Source organism: Simochromis diagramma, unplaced genomic scaffold, assembly GCF_900408965.1.
Source record: "Simochromis diagramma unplaced genomic scaffold, fSimDia1.1 OVJJ01000343.1, whole genome shotgun sequence".
Taxonomy (NCBI): Eukaryota; Metazoa; Chordata; class Actinopteri; order Cichliformes; family Cichlidae; genus Simochromis; species Simochromis diagramma.
In genome coordinates this window covers 3,445,463-3,464,485 of record NW_024386831.1, presented here as the reverse complement: position 1 = coordinate 3,464,485, position 19,023 = coordinate 3,445,463, and the positions used below count along the sequence as shown (strand labels likewise).

Genomic DNA, 19,023 nt, shown 5'->3' with positions numbered 1-19,023 from the left:
ACTCAGATGGTTGGTCATCTTTCTGTATCAGGTGTTGTGACCTTGATACCTCAAGAGCCATGCCTCGGGTATTTGGATTTTATCAGATTTTATTGAAATACCACTGAGCTGTTCTTTAACACCTTCATTGCAACAGAGCACAAAAAAGAGGAGAAGCATAAAGAATAGATGAATAAGAGATTTCCCATCTTGCACCTGGATCCCTTCTTTAGCTGCGGCTGGTAAATGTGAGACAACTTTGAGCCACAAGAGGCAGGTCATCCAAATATTTTTATCCAGGAGTACAAATTTAGCTGATGTAAACACAGCTTGTTGTTGCACATCCCGGGATCCCTTCAGGGACAGACGTACCTGCAGGTCACATGACCGCAAAATGACAGAGCAGCCGCCTGACCGCTGATGACAGCTACCTGACACAGCGGCCCACTAATAGTGGAGCTGGTAATCTGTTTGTAGCGGCTCAGTGTGTGCAGGCTTTGAGACGGTTGGGCGCTCTGTAAAAGATCACAAAGGAACTGAAGCTCCTATTGTCATCACCCGGCTCAAAATACGTGCTTATGTTACCTGTCGCTGTCAGTTTTGCTCCCTCATGCAATGAGACAGCACAGTATGCATATGGACTGCATTTGTTTTCATGTGCATTCACAGAGCTTCGTCCTAAAATAACTCAACCTCCAACCTGCTTGGATCACACATTAAGAGTTAAATTTAGAGCTGGATTAATCCACTGGAAGGAACCTGGGCTAAAAGAAGCTGCACTGATTCTCTTTGTGTCTGTAAATTAGTGGATTTGTTAGTAATTACCAGTTATCATGGTAAAACTCAACATCAAAACCACCAAGTATTCTTAAACACAGGACCTCCCGGGGGGTGGCGTCTTCAGGGGGATCCCCTTTGGGTCTTCTGGAATGCAGGGTGGTGCTCTAGGGCCAAAAACTGTAGTTCCTTTAGTGGCCACTTGAGACTTCCTCCATAAATGAGTCAAGTCCCATAGACTCCCAACTCTACAGCAGAAATAAACAAGTTTACAACCTGCTACAAAAAACAGTTTTGGTCTATCTGATTAGTTTCACCCTCCATAATAAGCTTTTAGTAGGTTAATAATTTTCAAAGTCATCCAGCTAGATTCCGATAAGGCTCAAAGTTAGAGCTGTGTCCAGTTTGATTGAGGAATGTGCTGAGACAAGGAGCCGTAGCCAACTGCTTTATCTTCTCTGAGTTACTGAAATATACCTCTCCATCATGGCCTGTTTGCAGTTTATTAATTGCATCAATATCAAAGCCCTCTCACTCTTTGACTTGTCTTTGCAAGGGTTCGTTTCACCCCCTTGTCTATATTCAGTCTTTATTTTTATACAATTAAAGTTCATTGAGCTGCAGCAGCTTTGTGCAATACTGTACTAGTGTTATCTGATACCTTAGGTCTCCATAGACTTCCAACTCAAGAAAACAAACATGGAGAAGGAAAAAATGCAAACATGAATGCTGAGTCCAAAACTAAAGTGTGGCGTCAGAGTGGCTGCTGGTGACACTGGTGGTAGGTACGACGTTTTTATGTTCCTCGAGCTGTTTTAAGGTGCAGGCGGACACATTGTCCTGTGGGAGGAGACCACAGACATGCAGCGGTGCTATTTCCATACAAGTGCAGAGTTAGTCTGAAACAAATTTTAGGTGGACAGTGCTTGTCTAAGTAATATCCAAATGAAAGTCAGGTGTCTTGTCAGGATCATGACAAGAAGATCAATGTCAATGGTTTTAATGAAGCATACAAAAAATGTATAAAACCTTTAACCTCTTATCAGATGCTAAGTAAGCACATTTTCAGGAACTGGAAATTGTGATGTTTATTATTTTAGTGCTACCGTTCATCTATTATTAACTTTTCCATTGGGTGTTCCAAAAAGGTGGAAAGTCCAGTGAGAGCATTGTATTTATATAATCCTAAGCAGGACACCGATAACCCGGTAAATTAATATCTTATTCACATTTCTTCTAAGTGGAAGGTGCTCGTATTAACAAGGATAAGATAATAAAATTATTAACAAATTACACAGCTTGCAGAAAGTAAAAAAAAACCCATCCACTTCTAGTTAGCAACTTTTAAAACCACGAATTAACATTTTGCATCACAGACAACTCAAATATTAGATTTAAAGAGGTTATGAACCAGATTACATCTTAGCTTGGTACAGTAGATTTCTGGTTTTATATTTCTGCTCAGGTTAAGCTGTATCATTGAATGTAGAATTGTGGTTTGGAGCAGTTTTGCAACCTTTGGACAGATCCAACTCAGGCATCTGCTCTTTGATTTCTCTTGGAAATCCAGCCTTGAATAAACTTTTCTCATGCCTATAAATAAGCAGGAAATGAGTGACCATCTCCTGCTTATACTACTTTACCCAGTGCAATAATATTTATGAAAGGAAGAAGATGAAGATCATTAAAACACATCGCAAGCATTTTGGACATCGTAAACAATACTTTAGTGCCAAATTAGACGTGAATGCTCACCTATAAAGAATTCTGGAGATGCATTTGTTTTTATGCATCACAAAGCTGCAGTTTTTCTTTCTACACTCCAGAATGTGATGCAACCGGTCGTCAGATTTTAGAGTAATTTTGCAACAAGGATTTAAGTAACCAACAGAACTGCAATGAGATCCTCCCACAAAGAGCAAAGAGGCTCTGCTTTGTCACATGTCATTTTGATGGACTGCGCTCAGTGTGTTTGTGGGTGTTTTTGACCTTGAGACAGATTAGGAGCTTCACAGAGTCCATTTTTGTTTTCATACTTAAGCTTTCGTAACACCGCAGGGCTGAGGTGGTAAAACTGGAAGGTTTAGTTGAGTTTGTGCAAAGTTTTGTGTTGCAAATGGATAAAAACAACAGCTCTAAATTTGCATCAAACCCAACAAAAGTAAAGCACTTGATCTTTGTGGTATAATATGAAAGCCACATAGAACCTGCCCCCACAGGACCGAGCACAATACAGGGCTGTATGTGTGGGTATTATTCACTGGAGTGTGCTAAAAAAACCTCAAAAAACCTAAACTGTGTCACTGGAGAGCAGTCATGATGTTTCAGTGAGGGTCTCACTCAGCTGATCAGAGTTCATACAATGTGCAGTTAAAAGAGACATACATGCAGGTGTTCACTGAGTGTTTATTGCGGCCCGAGGAGGCTTCATCCATGCAAGCTGTAATTACAGCTGTAATACTGTTCTGTTGACAAAGTGCACGAATGCAAGTCATCCGAATGTGCACTATGTACACAAGTTTTACCTCCAAACTCACCTGCAACAGCAAGCAGGAGGTAAACAGCCTCACTAGGTCAGCGCAATAACCAAAAGTTTCTTTTGTATGTGGTATCACGTGGGCAGAAAACGCTCCATTAATCTTTAACCTTTGATATAACTCTGCTCTCCCTTGGTCTCTGGCTTTTCTCTGATTCAATTTAAAAGAAAGAATGGCATGCAAAAGAATCATACTAGATCTAAAAATTTTAACATATTTTCACAAAAGAATACTTATACTTCAATGAAGCACTAATAATATTTGGAAACAGTACAAATGTGTAGGTCACACATGCGTCATGGTGTTTTAATGCATCAGTTAAAATTTATGTAAGTGTTTTAAAGCATTTAAATGCCTTGTATATACAATATGTAACTTTAAATACCATAGACTGCATATCAAAGATGGCCAAAGAAATTGTGACATCATAATGTTGAGCAAAGTCCAGGGTGAACATTTTCACCTTCACTATGTTCCCGTTTTGAAACCAGATGTCACAAGCTACATGCGTGCAGAGAATTGTTAATCACATGCTGAAGCAAACTGTGGTTTATGCTTCTTTCAGACTCCAATAAAAAACACAATTTACAAAGTGAACTTCATGTTCCACTTCATGTGGGACTGCTGAACTATACAACCAGAGGAGTCGCCCTCTGCTGGCCATTAACAGAAAATCATGTTTAAGGGACTTCCACATTGGATTCTGGATCTGTGAACAACTTATAAAATCTGTGTTGTAGAAGCAAGTCTTGCCACTCATTCAGTTATCTAAATTAACTTTATTGTTGTCACCAGAACATAAAATTGTTATAATGACATATATGTCATATAAAAAAACACATGCTTAAACAGTTTGTTGACTTTTACGCTTTCACCACCATCTTTGCTGATGCAGAACTCTCCAGTATGTTTTATTTCTAATCCTTTCAACTATATTTTAACTGTATTTTAATATCTATTAAAATATGCTTTGGGGTTGTCTACCATATCAGATCAGAAGCTGGCAAGTGGTTGCTGGTGGTTGTTGGTACTATCAGTCACACAGAAGGTGCTGCTCCAAAAACATCCTTATGATTGCAGATTGTTGCTGTTCGTTGTACTTTGAATGGAAGATGCAGAATTGTCTACAACACCCTCCAACTAATAGTAAAATTGAAATAAAACTTTTAAAAGTGCAAAAAACATTCACCTTCAAAGTAAAAGTTGTGCCTCTGTGTTCCAGACATGTTTCAAAAGGTGGTGCTTTTATTTTGAAGACGAATTTTCTCTGTTTGTGCTTTTGTTGCATTTTTCACAGTTTCATAGATGCTTGGAGAGACTTTGGTGAGTGTTTGCAGTCGGTGTCTTCCATGCAAATTGCGGTCGACTGCTGCAATCTGCTAGAGAAGAAAGCGATTGCAAAGATTTTTGTGGTGCAGCAATTTGCACTTCTTTGTGACTAATTTCAGCAGCCTCAAGCAACCACAGAGAAACTGGTTGAGGAATACAGATTTTTCCCTGGCAACCAGTTTTGGCAAATGGTCACAGCAAAAATGGCAGATAATTGGTTAGTGGTCACTTCAATCTAAAACTTCAACAGGCCTTGATATTCTCCTGATTTTCTTTCGGCTGTTCTCTTTAGGGGTCACCACAGCGGATCATCTCCCTCCATCTTAACCTATCCCTAGCACCTTCCTCTGTGACACAACCCCCCTGCATCTTTGAACCTCCTCTGTGGTCTTCCTCTTCCTTGCTTGGCAGTTCTATATTCAATGTAATCCATTTTCAATAAATTCAATTGAGTTTAATTTATATAGCACCAATTTAGAACAACAGTGGCCTCAATCTGCTTTATAATCTAAAGACCCTACAATATTAGAAAGAAACCCCAACAATCAGACGACCCCCTATGGTCAGACAGTTGGCGACAGTGGGAAGGAAAAACTCCTTTTTAACAGGAAGAAACCTGCAGAACCCCCGCAAGGAGGGAAAGCCATATATTCAACACATTTATTACTATTCACATTTTTTTTAATTGTCTATCAAAATATTTAAGCTAAAAACATTGTTAATGTATTTTTTAGCTAACAATTTTAACTGTCATGCATGCTATTAGCTAATAATTTCAATTTCGTGTCCATTATAGTTACCCAACAGTTTAATTTTCTTATTTATATCTTTATTATTTTTCTTAAATGTCTGTATAAAACTTGAATTTCTTTTCAATAATAATAATAATAATAATAATAATAATAATAATAATAATAATAACAAGAATAACAATAATAGTAAATAATCATGCATGTTGCTAGGAGGTAAACAAGTGGAGGAGGGGAGCATTTAAAACCGAAGCTCACCTTTGTGAGAGGAACCGGAGGGTTTAACTGTAACAAGGTAACAATGACACCATTTTCTGCTCCTATAGTGCATTTTTTTTTCTTTTTCTTCTTTTTTTTTCTTTAAGTAGGCAGGACCGCGTCTGTTTTTGACACAGGGGTAAAGAAAGGGCAGTCACGTGACCGCGCGGGGTATATTCGAGGCGGGTCGTAAACAGAGCAGCAGCAGCTGCGGAGAGCAGAGCCGAGCAGACAGTCCACAGGAGCCCAGCTGACAGGAGCTCGTCTCCCGGTTTCGTGTCCCTGCGACCCACCCGGCCTTTCGGGCTATAAAATCATTTCTTTCCAACTTCAGCTACAGTGATAGCTAAGTTTGGAGAGGAGAAAAAGGGAGAAACGCCGTGTCTTCTTTTGTTTTTTCCGGTTATTGTGTCAGTTAGGTGCAGAGGTAGTCGGAGTCGACCTCCTTTTGCATTACAAAAGGGGATCTAGCAGAAAAGAGAGAATATATATTAGACATATCAAGCCGGTTGTTTCTATCTGAAGAGCTTTAAAATGGATAACTCTGGAACTAAAAAGACGTGCATGGGTGAGTTGTTTTTCTGTTGCAGGAGAAATTACTGAATATTTCCCAGGAGAGGAGCCTGAGTGTCACAGATGGGTATCGAACACCAGCTGTAACATGTTTTCTCCACAGAATCCACCCGAGACTTCTTCACCTCGGCCAAATTTCTCATCTACATGGGCCACGCTCTGTCAACATGGGTGAGCACACACTGTTTATAACCAGCATTGTATTATAACCATGCTCATGTCCATCTAACTGACATCACACAGTAAATGTATGCATGTTCACCTTGATGACTATATTTATTTTTGTTGCCATCCAGTGTTAAATCAAACCTAATGCGTTATTAGTTTTGTTATTGCTGTTTTATATGTCATTACAACTGTGCAAACTCACTTATTTTTCCACCTGCAACTAGCCACACAGTACTCTATTTACAAATAGCTTTAAATATCTGAATATCTGAATTTAAATTCCTCAGGGTGACCGGATGTGGAACTTCGCTGTGGCAGTTTTCCTGGTGGAGCTGTACGGGAACAGCCTGCTGCTCACTGCCGTGTATGGGCTGGTGGTGGCTGGCTCGGTGCTCCTGCTGGGAGCCATCATCGGGGACTGGGTGGACAAAAACCCCAGGCTTAAAGGTAAGTTTAATCTGGGTTATGTGTGGCACTTTTTGGCTCAGTTTGGTGGGCTTGAATTGGGTTTCTGGCAGTTCTTTTTGCTGGTCAGATGTCACAACACCTCTGACATTTGGCCCATATAAGGGCCAGGACCTGTAGCTTGCCCTGAGTCAACACCGTCAGCCAAGGACAAAGAAAACTGTAAATAGTTACTGCAGTCTGGGATGTAAAACCAGGTGTTTGACTGTGAACATGAATTCCCTTGAACACAGACATTTAACAGTTAAACTGGAAAATAATTACACAGAGGAATTTGGCAAAGACATGAAATGAGCTTCTTTGCACCATAATGAATGTGTTGTGTCTGATCAGATCTCTGTCCCTAATGCCTGTCGTGGTCTTTCCACAGTGGCCCAGACTTCGCTGCTGGTCCAGAACAGTTGTGTCATCGCGTGCGGGGTCCTCCTCATGCTTGTTTTCCAGTTCAAAGACCAGCTCACGGAGCTCTACAATGGATGGATTCTGGTAAGATCCCCTGTCCTGTTTCAACCTGTTTTGGTGGGGATTTGCACTGAAAGCATTTTTACCTCCTTTCTTTAAGCTGAGGTTGAAACGTTCCTACTTTCACTCACTGATGCGAGTTCCCCTGTCAGTGTGATTTATGGAGTGAGCACAGCTTATCCACAGAGGATTGCAACAGCTCCACTAGAATTTTTTAATGTTCATTTGAACTCAAGTTAATCATCTTGAAATCATAAACTTATTATAAGCAAATCGATGAACAAAATCTGTAGAATTTACACTTGAGTATTTAATGCTTTAGTGGTTTTTTTTAAAGCAGCAGAAAGAGCCTGTTTCTAAAATATTTGTGGGTGTAACCTGTCTTATCAAGCGACTATCAGGACACAGCCTGAAGTGGACTCCCACAGATACTCACTGAAGCATCAAAAATAGTAAAAAAAAAAAAAAAGAATTAAATAGAAAATTAAAAAATAAAAGGCCTATCAGATAATTTATTCTAATGCAAACTAAAAGCACCCATTCACTTCAATATATCAAATAATTCAAATACAGTTAACAGCAGAAAAACAGTAAAATGTGAAAGTGAAAATGAGTAATACACATAATTAGTTTGTAGTACAGCAATCAATTATTTAGATATTTAAACAAAATTTCTTTCAAATCTAATCCGGTGTACACATGACTGCTGATGAGTACAAATTTCTCTCTAACAGACTGAACTTCTGTTTTTATAATAAATAAGAAATCAATAATTCCTCATTTAAGTTTCCTCTTTCTCTCTGCTCATGATTTCAAGGGAAAGACCCAACAGTTAACACCAAAGCAAGTTAAAATTTCAAGACATAGCAGTATTCATATTTGCAAAACCCTCTCTACTGTCATCAGTTCCCCCTTAAATTAAATAACGCCGCTCTTGAGGCAGTTGGACAAAACATGGCACTTGAACTGAGTTTACATGAAGTTTATTCTGAATAAAATCAGTCAAATCTGAGAAAGGTTCCCATAGTTCAGTGAACCTTGGGAACCTTACATTCATACGTTCATACTATGAATATTTTCTAGGCCCTCAGAGTACACAGGAGTGGGCCTGTTTTCACTCTGTTAAATGAGTTTTATCCCAAATTTCTAATCCCTCATAACTCTTATAAGTACCAATGATATTCACATTAAAGTTCTGTTAAAAACTGTAGCTGGATCAGGTAGCACTACTCATGTCCGTTAAACCATTGGTGCTCGTGTAAGGGAACAAGGTAGGTTTGAAAAATTAATTAAGGCCTTTATTTTACACAACTGAAGTACTTGTAAATTACACCATCACGTAGCAGCTTTTGTCTTCTTCAGGATGTAACTTGAAGAAGCGAAAGCTGATAAGCGTTGGTGATAAGCTGCACGTGTTTCATAGCAAATCCAGCACCTTGTACTACGAAAGAGTTTATCATACAAAGCTGGTTATCACCTCAGACCTGCACGTTCACATGATCATATGACTCGTCCAGAGAAAGCAATCCCTATGAGTGTCACCTACTCCAGCCAGAGACATTATCACATTATGATCAAATGGTGATCACAAATCTCTAAAAAACTAAAAAATATAACAGCAAAACGCAACATTGTTGTTAAAAAGAAACAGTTAATGCAGAAAACCATTATTCTGATCTTTAGTGTACAGAGCAGTAAAATAAAAATTTTAATTACACTTAATTATTTTCTGGCTGAGGCTGAGGGTTTTTTTCCCTGCTGTGGAGTCTTTACTATTTAAGGGTTTGAGAGTAAAGATTAAATACAAAATCAGTATTCAAATGTAGTTTACACATTAGATATGATGTCAGCAATTAAAGTGGAGGTGTCCTGGTTAGGATCAAATGTTAACGATTAAAGTAAAATAAAATTGTTGTAGAGTTTTGATTGCCAACAGGTAAAAAAAACAAAATGAAATAAAGTTGCGTCAAACGATCTATATTTATCAGGGAAACACAAAGACATTAAAATGCTCCTATTCTCCTTGTAATGAAATCTTTTAGGACTGGTGATGCTGTTTTCTGAAGATTGGTCAGTAGGAGTTAATTTCATACCGGTTGGTTTCCATCTGAAACTTAACATGCTCTGGAGCAGGTTACCATGGCACGTTAAGAAGTAAATCACCTTCATATTACAGAAAACCCAGGGTTAACCCTTAAGTTACCTAGACAAGACCAAGTCATGCTTCATAGTACAAGTCTCAAGTGTCACAAGTGTTGCAATCTAAAGATGTGTGTAATTTTGAACATCAGCGTCATGCTCGAGGGATCAGATGATGGAAAGTTTAAATTTGAAATTTGCTGTTGTAAATTATCAGGAAACAGATCAAACTTCCAGGGAACAAAAACATTTGTTCCTGTTGCTGTCGATCCTAATATACTGATAGTCAGGATGGTTACTGAAAAAGTTGTACTGTACAAAAATAAGATTTTTTCCTTAGATTGTGACACTTGGAGTGGCTGTGAAGTTGACTTATTTTTAGTTTTAACAGAGTTTTTCAGACCTGAAAATTTCAGATGTATATCTCGTTTGATTATGAAGGTATGAGGGCTCAAAATATTGGAAAAATCCAAAAATTTGAATACAGGTTCAGCAACTCTGAAAACATTCAAAGTGTGCCGGTAAAGGTTTGCTTTGGATCAATTAAATAAACTAAGATTGAAATAATTAGCTGATTCTGAAGGAGTCATGTGGAGGATTACTCAGATTTATTTATTTATTAATGCACTGATCCAAGAGTGTCCACATAAACTTCTCTGTAGCTAAATCTGTACCTGACTTCAGTTTTTCTCCCTGAATGCAGATGTGAAGCATTACAGTTAAAAAGTGAAACACTTCCAGGAGAAAGTCAGCAATGACTTTCTCTAAAGTTTGACTTCACTTCAAGACGAATCTTTAATCTTGAGTAAAGGGGGTTAGAAAACAAGTAGATTCTCAAGCCTGCAGTAGATTTAACATACGAGTACATACATACTACGACAGGAAAGCTACTGGGGACCAGGAAAGTGTTTCAGTTATTTCTTTTTTACACTTGTTGAGCTATGTGACTAAACGGGAGCTCCCTCACTGTCAGTATTTTGATCTCCGCGATCCAGAACTGCAAACTGTTTGAGTTTCCGTTCATCACAGGAGACGGGTTTGGGTGTCGGGTTGAAACACAGAAGGCCTCCAGCGTTGTTCTTTTGTGTTTGCAGTATCCGTGGGAAAATGGGGCTATTTCTCTAGCGGTCAGAGAGTTCAGAGGGCTGGCTGTTGTCGGAGTGCTGGTGGAGGTGGTGAGAGACTGGTGAAACAGGAGATTTAGTGTCTTGCTGAACGCTGTGCAGTCAGCAGGTTGTTCAAGGCCAGTCACATGACACAGAGAGAAATGTGGCTGGGCCTGCTGAAGCATTTCTGTTTTTTTATTGTTTCTATACTGACCAGAGCAGCTGTGTGAAAATGCATGCACAGACCCACAAACAGAGTCTGCTTCAGAAAAAATGTGCAGTTTCTGCTGAAATTTTTAATTTTAACTAATGATATAGATTTTTTTTTTCAACAGGAAGTTATTGATTTGACACGTAGTGGGAACGGTTGGCCTTTGATTTCATTCTTAAAGAGTTTTGCCATTGTTATCAGCTAATCAGGTCGGAGTTAGAAAAAGTTGAGAAACTCATGTTCCCTTTACCCTTGACACCTTCTGTTGAGGGATCTGGTCCATGCTTTGCAGCCAGTTAAAATGACCCACTTTTTGAAGACAAGTTCCTGAAGATGTTCGTCACTGTGACAGATTCCATCTGAGCTTGTTGGGCTTCATACTCTCAATTGACACTCAGCTCACACTGCCGTCTCTCTGTTATCCACTGTGGTGTAGCCAACATTGACATTTTTCTAGTGTTTGTTTTTGTAAGTTTTGGCATTTACTGCAGATTGTAGCGGAGTGCACAACCTTACGTAATTTATGTTTAGCCTCATCGTATCTTTAATAATTACTCTGGTGGTGTTTCCCCTTGGTAGACTGCTTAGTGGGTCCGGGTGATGCCCCCCCCCAGGTTAGTCAGGACTAGCTTCCCTGTCATCAGACTTAGACATTTGGGGTCAGTTGGTGTCTATTCAGTATGTTTTTAGATGATTGAACACTTGCTGGGAAGCTTTTTCTGCCCTTCAGTCAGCTCTAGCCTCTATCTTTTGTTCTCCCGTCTCATATTTCCTACTGCCCCTCCCCCCTTAAACCGTCACAGCAGAAACAAACATGACCATAAATGACTGCAAAATGGAGAGTATAACCCTGTGATAAAATTTCACAAAGGCACAAAAATTAGGCAAGCTAGATAAATAGAAATATGCATATTGAATCTTTTTTAAAAATATATTTATCTGTTCCCTTGGCTAAACTGTGCAGCTGTACTGGAACAGGAATGACTACTTTGGACCCCTCCTCCACCCTAGAAACAACTCCTTTTTAAGTCAAAGGTCAAATCAGTATGGATCAATACAGATCCATCAGTGATGAAACATAAATGTCTCTTCCAATGGGAGATTTTGTCCCAGTATTTTAAATGGGAAACATGGAAAAGGGGACCATAGCCCAGAAAAAAATCTGTGAAACTCAGTGACTTAAAGGGATGACAGGTAAAATAAAGCTTAAGACAGCGCTGTCCAACAGATCGAGAAATTAAGTTAATGGTGTTAATTCTTTCATTGGAACTCAAAGAGTTGGAGAAACAGTGCTAAAGCTGGCTCTAGCTATCCTCTAAAAAGCAACAGTGGACTCATGTGTACTTTCTCTGACACTCCAACCAAACCCCGTATTGGATTTAGATTCAACCACATGCTAAATAGGCAGATTTTCATAAACCAGAACATGCCACGAGGTACGCATCAAGCTTGGGACTGCAGGCTTTTCTTTTTGGGTGTTCCAAAAAAGATGTTAACCTGAACTCGAACCTGAATTCTTGATGGGTTTATGGATGACCTTGTAAATGTTAAACGTTAAATAAAAATCATAATCTAAAATAATAATATATTATTTTAGAATATATAAAATAATCATGCTTTAGTCGAAGGCAGCTGGACTCCTTTTAGGTGTTTCATGTCATCTGAAAGGCTGAGGAGTTGCAGGTGTTTTTCTTCTTATAGGGCTGTGATCTTGGAAATTGTCAAGACACGCCCAGACGTGTGAGGACGTTTGTGAGTTATTAAGGTCACAGTGGTGGAGGTGTGAATGGCAGCTCAGTTGCCTAGGAAGGGATCTCAAGATTGTTTTACAGGTAACTGATAGCTGGTGACATAGGCCACCAGTTCGGTTCAAGGATAGCCGCTCCAGTTGAACCTAAATGGTCTCCTTTTTTCCTCTGAGTTTGTTGGTCTTGAGGAGATTGTGTAAATCAACATAACTCAAATATGTGTTCATCGAAAAGGACTGAACTGTGTAGCTTTGTGGCTTAATACTGAGGTTTTTGGACTACAATGGAATTCGATGACATGAGGGAGTTAGATCTATCCGATTCTTGGTTTTTCATGTTTCATGGGAGTATTTGGGGAACAGCCTTGTCATTTTATCACACAAAGTCAGTCCAAATATAAAACTACTGTTACATTTTTTTTTTTATCATTTTCAGACAACTTGCTACATCCTGGTCATCACCATCGCCAACATTGCCAACCTTGCCAGCACGGCCATGTCCATTACCATCCAGAGAGACTGGGTGGTTGTTGTAGCAGGTCAGGACAGCAGCAAGTTGGCAGGTAGGTGTTTGCTATCGACTGGTGGCTTATCTTCAGATGTAGGCCTCATATGATCTGTTATCAGGTCATATGTTCAGCTGGGAGGACTTTGAACCCCGGATGCTGACTCGCTCACATTTCTTTTTCTTTTTTTTTATGTCACTGCAGTTTTCCATTGATTGTGACAAGCTGCTAGAAAGATTTGGTCACATGGTGCACAACACTTTGAACTGGTTGACCCTTATCAATCCGCTTGTGCTAGTTCTTAGTTTATATTACTGTAAACACGAATTTTAAGACCATAATCAGCTTTTTTATATCAATGTGTTAAATTAGCTGTTAAACTAACTAGCTCCTACTTCCACTCCCTTGTCAAACAGATATGAATGCCACAGTGCGGATTATTGACCAGCTGACCAACATCCTGGCTCCCATGTTAGTGGGCCAGATTATGGCCTTTGGCTCTCATTTCGTTGGCTGTGGCTTCATCTCTGGCTGGAACCTGTGCTCCATGTGTGTGGAGTACGCACTGCTGTGGAAGGTCTACCAGAAGACGCCCGCGCTGGCTGTGAAAGCCGGACAGAAGGAGCAGCAGCAGGAGCTCAAACAGCTCAGCCCTACAAAAGGTAAGTGCAGCATTATCTGTTTGTATCGTTGGGGAATAAAACTGACTGTGTTTTAGATTTGGTAATCGAGAACCTCCATTATTCTGCCCTTTGACAGATTTGGAGAATGGCCAGAGTCCCGAGGAGTCGTCTCAGCCACTTATGAACGAAACCTCCGTTGTTGCCAAGTCTGACTCTCCCAAACAGCGCGGCTGTTGCTACCAGATGGCTGAACCCGTGCGCACCTTCAAGGCCGGCTGGGTGGCCTACTACAACCAGAACATCTTCTTCGCCGGCATGTCACTGGCCTTTCTCTACATGACGGTGCTGGGCTTTGACTGCATCACCACAGGCTACGCCTACACACAGGGCCTCAATGGCTCGGTGCTCAGTCTGCTGATGGGAGCCTCGGCCATCTCGGGCATCTGCGGCACCGTCGCCTTCACTTGGGTTCGCAAGAAGTGTGGCCTGATCCGCACTGGCTTCATCTCCGGCATGGCCCAGCTCTCCTGCCTCATACTGTGTGTCATCTCAGTCTTCGCTCCTGGAAGCCCCTTCGACCTCAGCGTGTCACCCTTCCAGGACCTCTACACCCATCTGATTGGAGAGAAGACCCTGCCTGAAGCTGTCCACAGCCTGACCGGTGGAAACATCACTATGCCTACTACTGCTGCACCAACCCAAGAGCTGCCACCTATGCAGTCCTACATGTCTGTTAGTCTGCTGTTTGCTGGCGTAATTGCTGCTAGAGTTGGTGAGTGAAGTAGTTTATTTTTTTTCCCAATCTGGGAATACTTGCTGTATTTTAGATGCGGTGCAGAGATTTACCAAAATGGATTAGTACGCCAGCTATTAGTGGCCGAGTCCAGATGGAGAAGAATACGTCTGAAATCAGCAGTCAGTGGACGGTTGGAGAATTTTAAAGGCTTAAAAAACATTGTTAGTTTTGACTTGCATCTCTCTCTTATTTCGACTGTACTTTTATGCTACACTATTGTATTTCAAGTCGTGCAACAACAGGGTCGGTCATACTGTTGTTTGATAGGTCTTCCAAACAAAATTTCTATAAAAACACCTGCTGGAGATGATCAGTGTAGGGCCAGAGGCGGTTATTAAGTGGACTCCAGGGAAGGTCTCACTGCACATTATAGTCATAACACTGGTAATAAAAAAGGTCCACGCACCCCAAAGTGCTGATGTCCATTTTCTTAGGTGTGTTTATTTTATTCGTTAGGAAATTGGAGTGTTCAGGAACTGCTCCTCATGCTTTATTGGCATGTTCATTTCCTCTGACCAGATAGCAAATTTTCGAAATTATCACTTCCAGACAGGCGACTCAAGCAGCTTGACAAGTTGGACTGTTATATAACTTGTAAGAATGTCCCACAGGACCTCTGCAGTATCTGCAACCTTTGATGCCAGTAATATTGCCTCATTATTCCTAGTAGAGCTACTGTTGCGTACTGAAGCTGTTTTATTATGGATATAAAAAGATTATTAGAGCTGCCTGTTGATCTTTGCCTCTGCCCTGCAGGTCTGTGGTCTTTTGACCTGACAGTGACCCAGCTCATCCAGGAGAATGTGATCGAGTCAGAGCGAGGTGTGATCAACGGCGTCCAGAATTCCATGAATTACCTCTTAGACCTTCTGCACTTCATCATGGTGATTCTGGCCCCAAACCCAGAGGCCTTTGGCCTCCTGGTCATCATCTCTGTCTCCTTTGTGGCCATGGGCCATATGATGTACTTTCGGTTTGCCTTCAGGAGCCTGGGCAACCGCCTCTTCCTCTGCTGCTCGCCGGAGCAGAAGGTGGAGGCGGTTGACAATCCTTCACTTCCTACCACCGTCTAATCCCATTAAAGAGACTCTGTCCTGGGTACATACATCTCAAACCTTACACTAGCCCTGCATCTTATTTATCTCACTAACATCTTAGCTTGTAGCTGGCAGAGTGCTAACGTAAAGCGTAGACAACATGCTATCGGTAGCCATTAACCATTAGCAGTAGCAGAAGAGTAGAAAGTGTTAGAAAGTAGTGAAAGTTTAGATAATGCAGGGGTTTCTGTAGCGTTTTCAGTCTGGGAGTCAGGTGAGCGCCTCAGCCATACACCTATGGATCCACGCTCCTTAACACATGCATGCGCTGTCCAACAGGGGTCCATCGCTTCTGGGTGCTGTTGGAGAAATCATGGACAGTGCAGTGTAAAATCCTCTCCACCTAACAGCCCTCATGTAGCTGTAAAGATTTCTAAAAGGTGCTTCAGCAAAAAAAAAGGGCAGAATGAGAGAGAAATCTCATAGAGGAAGCTGAGATCCTGACAGTCAGGACGCCACTCGGGTTGCCTCTCAGTTTGGGTTCGTTGGTGCTGTCGCTGCATCCGCTCACTGTTCTCTCATAGACTTCTTTCTGTGCTGGCTTACATATATATATACGTGTGTGTGATGAGCAGGTTGTGGATACTTTTTATTTAACCAAACAGAAAACTGGGATCTTGTCTCTTTAATGTGTGGTGTTGAGCATTTAGCTGTGTTTATTCAGGAAATGCAGGCGGTGGTTTTTGTAATGACTGTATCATCAGTATTGTGTTGTGTGCTTGCAGTTGTGCCATATGAAACACAAACATCCTATGCACCCTTATCAATAGCTCGCAGTTACCAAAGTTAAAGTCCATACATGGCTTAAAAGGAAGTGAGGGAAACCAGTTTTGGCTGTCTAAGCATTCCAGATATACACAATATTTTGCATCCAGTGAAAATCTTACTGTATCTGAACCCACTTGTAGATTGTATCTAATCTTTTTTTTCTGGTAGTTTACAATTATATGAAGATGTGTTAGGGCCGTTCTAGGATTGTGGTGAATTTTTGTGGAAAGAAACTCCAAGACTAAAAAGCTGTAAAATCACACTAAAACAAATATGAATATACAAAAACACAAAAGTGCCAGAAAACGGACATCATTTACGAGGAAAAGAGAGAAAAAAAAAAGTTGTAAATTTATGGGAAATACAGTTTTTGAGAAAGTTGTCTAGAAAAAAAGAGGTCATAAATATATGTGAAAAAATTACAACTGCATAATAATCTTCTGCATAATCACAAATGCAGAAGAAAAGTCAAGATTTCCTGAGATTAAGTAATAAATTAGTCAAAGAAATTTAGGTATTCTTTGAGATTACAAAACTACCTCTTTAGTCTCTAAAATTTACATTTTAAATTTGTGAGAAGAAACTCTTAAAATTGCAAATTTATCAGAAAAAAAAAAAACAGTATTTTGACATTAAAGAAAAAATACTTTATATTCTCTAAAATAAAAATAAATTTATTGTGTGTACTAGAAAAATATATTTTTTGAGAATTTAGTCATACATTTATGAAGATTACAATTGGACTCGAATGTGTTTAGTTTAGTTCTCTTAAAGAAGTTGTAAATTTATGATAGAAAAAAAAATCTGGAAAAAGTCGTAATGATTCTGATTATAATGTTTTTGAGCTAAAATTAATGAGAAATTAAAACTCTTACAGAATATTAAGATATACAGTGTTGTATAGATTTACAACTTTAATAAAAAGAAGATATATCCAAGTTTCTTTTACATTTATTTTATTTCATTTTTACCTCCACAAGTTGTTTTTGTAAACCTTGAACGGCTCTAGCATGGATTCATATGAACATCTTAGTCTTTTGAGTTCTCTGGAGTGATTTTTTTCCAGTGATTGTCTATAACTCAGGCACTTTACGTGATTGACTTCTGTCTTTACACCTAATGCGTGATCAGGCATTAGTTCAATATGATTTTGCACAAATCTGAAGTCCCGACTTCACCCAAAACCCTCCGCACCATGCACAGTAATGCGTTCTCTCTTCAGATGTCGTTGTTTGGCGGGAGGGTACTACGGCACATATTGCAACACCCAGCACTACTACCACATGGTCATGAGGGAAAAATAACCTACCCGAGTTCCTGTGAAAAACAGCCTCGGTTTACCTCAGGCGCTCCCACGTTTCCTCAAAAAGCTACTCAGGGATCTGAGTCAGCAGGTCTTATCTGAAATCACTTTATGGCACTAAAACCCTCAACTTTTATTCAGCCGGGGTTGAAAACGTACCCATTTAGGGATTTTTGGCGCTTCTGCATGCCGTTTTTGCCATGAAGTGATTAAACAAATTTAAAAAGTTTAATTTTTAAATGAATGTTTCCAGACCTTTACAGAATCACTATAATACAGAAATATCTATATAAAGAGCGTAGCATTGAAAGCCCCAAAGGTCTATTTTGTTCCCCGTAGAGTCAACCCTTCAGTTGTAAGTGGAATAACATGTTGTCTGCTTAACTTGCATTTTTACCTGTATCCTTTCCACCTCTGAACCTCCGAAATTTCACACGCCTTAATGGAAACCAGACTCGCCACACTGGCCGGTGCTCGCAGCTGAAAAGGTTAACCACAATTCCAGCTGCGGAGGGTAGACGTGTTTGGGTTGGAAGGCGAGTTAACCGCACCAGGTGTGGGAGAACAGAGGGCCATTTTGTAGGGCCCGTGAAACAGGATGGAGGAGCTTTATTTTCATGTTCCACCTGCTTCACATTCAGTCTGCGCACGGGAACAAAAGCAGCTCTCAGAACAGGTCTGCTGATTCAGGAATATCCCACATGGTCATGAATGCTATATTTTCTAATGTAAATATATTTAGCTGTGAGTCGATACAAACTTAATTGGAAAACAGAAAATCAGAGTGTATACTGTTGTTGTGCTGTTTGAAAACTTTTTTTTTTTTTACATTTTTATATATGTAGTGTCAACACTTTGTGATTCTTTTTTCTGTAAGCTGTAGTTCCTTTTCATTTGAGCACATCTGTATTTTATTGCTTTCATCTCTTTCTACAAACATATACATATAAATAAAACTCTATATATCAGTGTTATTGTAGTTTGATAGAATAAAAGCATCAAATCATTAAGAAATCCTTTTTGTGTAATAATCACACTCCACTGAATATCAGGAGGTTTGTATTTGTTGTAGTGCATGATATGTCTTAAATAAAGAAAACCTTTACAATCACTTCTCTGTAAAGTTGTGTTTGTGTGTGTGCCAGTCTTGGCCTTGGCTGCCACTGCGTGAGGTCACATACCACAGCAGAGTTAGCAGCTAATTTCCTTTTTCTCCAGGCAGCCGGTGCTGAATTGAGCCAGGTGACCTGAACTTCAACACAAAAGAGTGAGCTGGATTTGCACAACATGAGCAACAAATGAGCATTTGAGGCTCAGGCACATTAGCGAGCTTCAACTTTAATGAGGGTGGCCTCATGACTCAGCGTCCTGTAGCGCGTCCTGTCCTCGCTGCTCGGCACTGTGCAGCCTGAAACCCATTTGCCATATCA

General features: G+C 40.1%; 1 protein-coding gene across 1 annotated transcript; it reads left to right on the top strand.

Moving 5' to 3' along the window:
- Window positions 1–5,820: 5,820 nt before the first annotated feature.
- slc40a1 (solute carrier family 40 member 1) lies at window positions 5,821–18,704 on the top strand. Its single transcript, XM_040027532.1, has 8 exons — window positions 5,821–6,197; window positions 6,306–6,373; window positions 6,658–6,817; window positions 7,206–7,321; window positions 12,937–13,063; window positions 13,423–13,668; window positions 13,766–14,401; window positions 15,182–18,704. The coding sequence occupies exons 1-8, from the start codon at window positions 6,164–6,166 to the stop codon at window positions 15,496–15,498; spliced, it is 1,704 nt and encodes a 567-aa protein (XP_039883466.1). The 5' UTR covers window positions 5,821–6,163; the 3' UTR covers window positions 15,499–18,704.
- Window positions 18,705–19,023: the final 319 nt, after the last annotated feature.

Coding starts and splice junctions, on each gene's coding strand:
- slc40a1 (XM_040027532.1), top strand. CDS start 6,164: ATGGATAACTCTGGAACTAAAAAGACGTGCATGG. Junction 7,322..12,936: donor TCTACAATGGATGGATTCTG/GTAAGATCCCCT, acceptor TATCATTTTCAG/ACAACTTGCTACATCCTGGT. Junction 13,064..13,422: donor GGACAGCAGCAAGTTGGCAG/GTAGGTGTTTGC, acceptor CTTGTCAAACAG/ATATGAATGCCACAGTGCGG.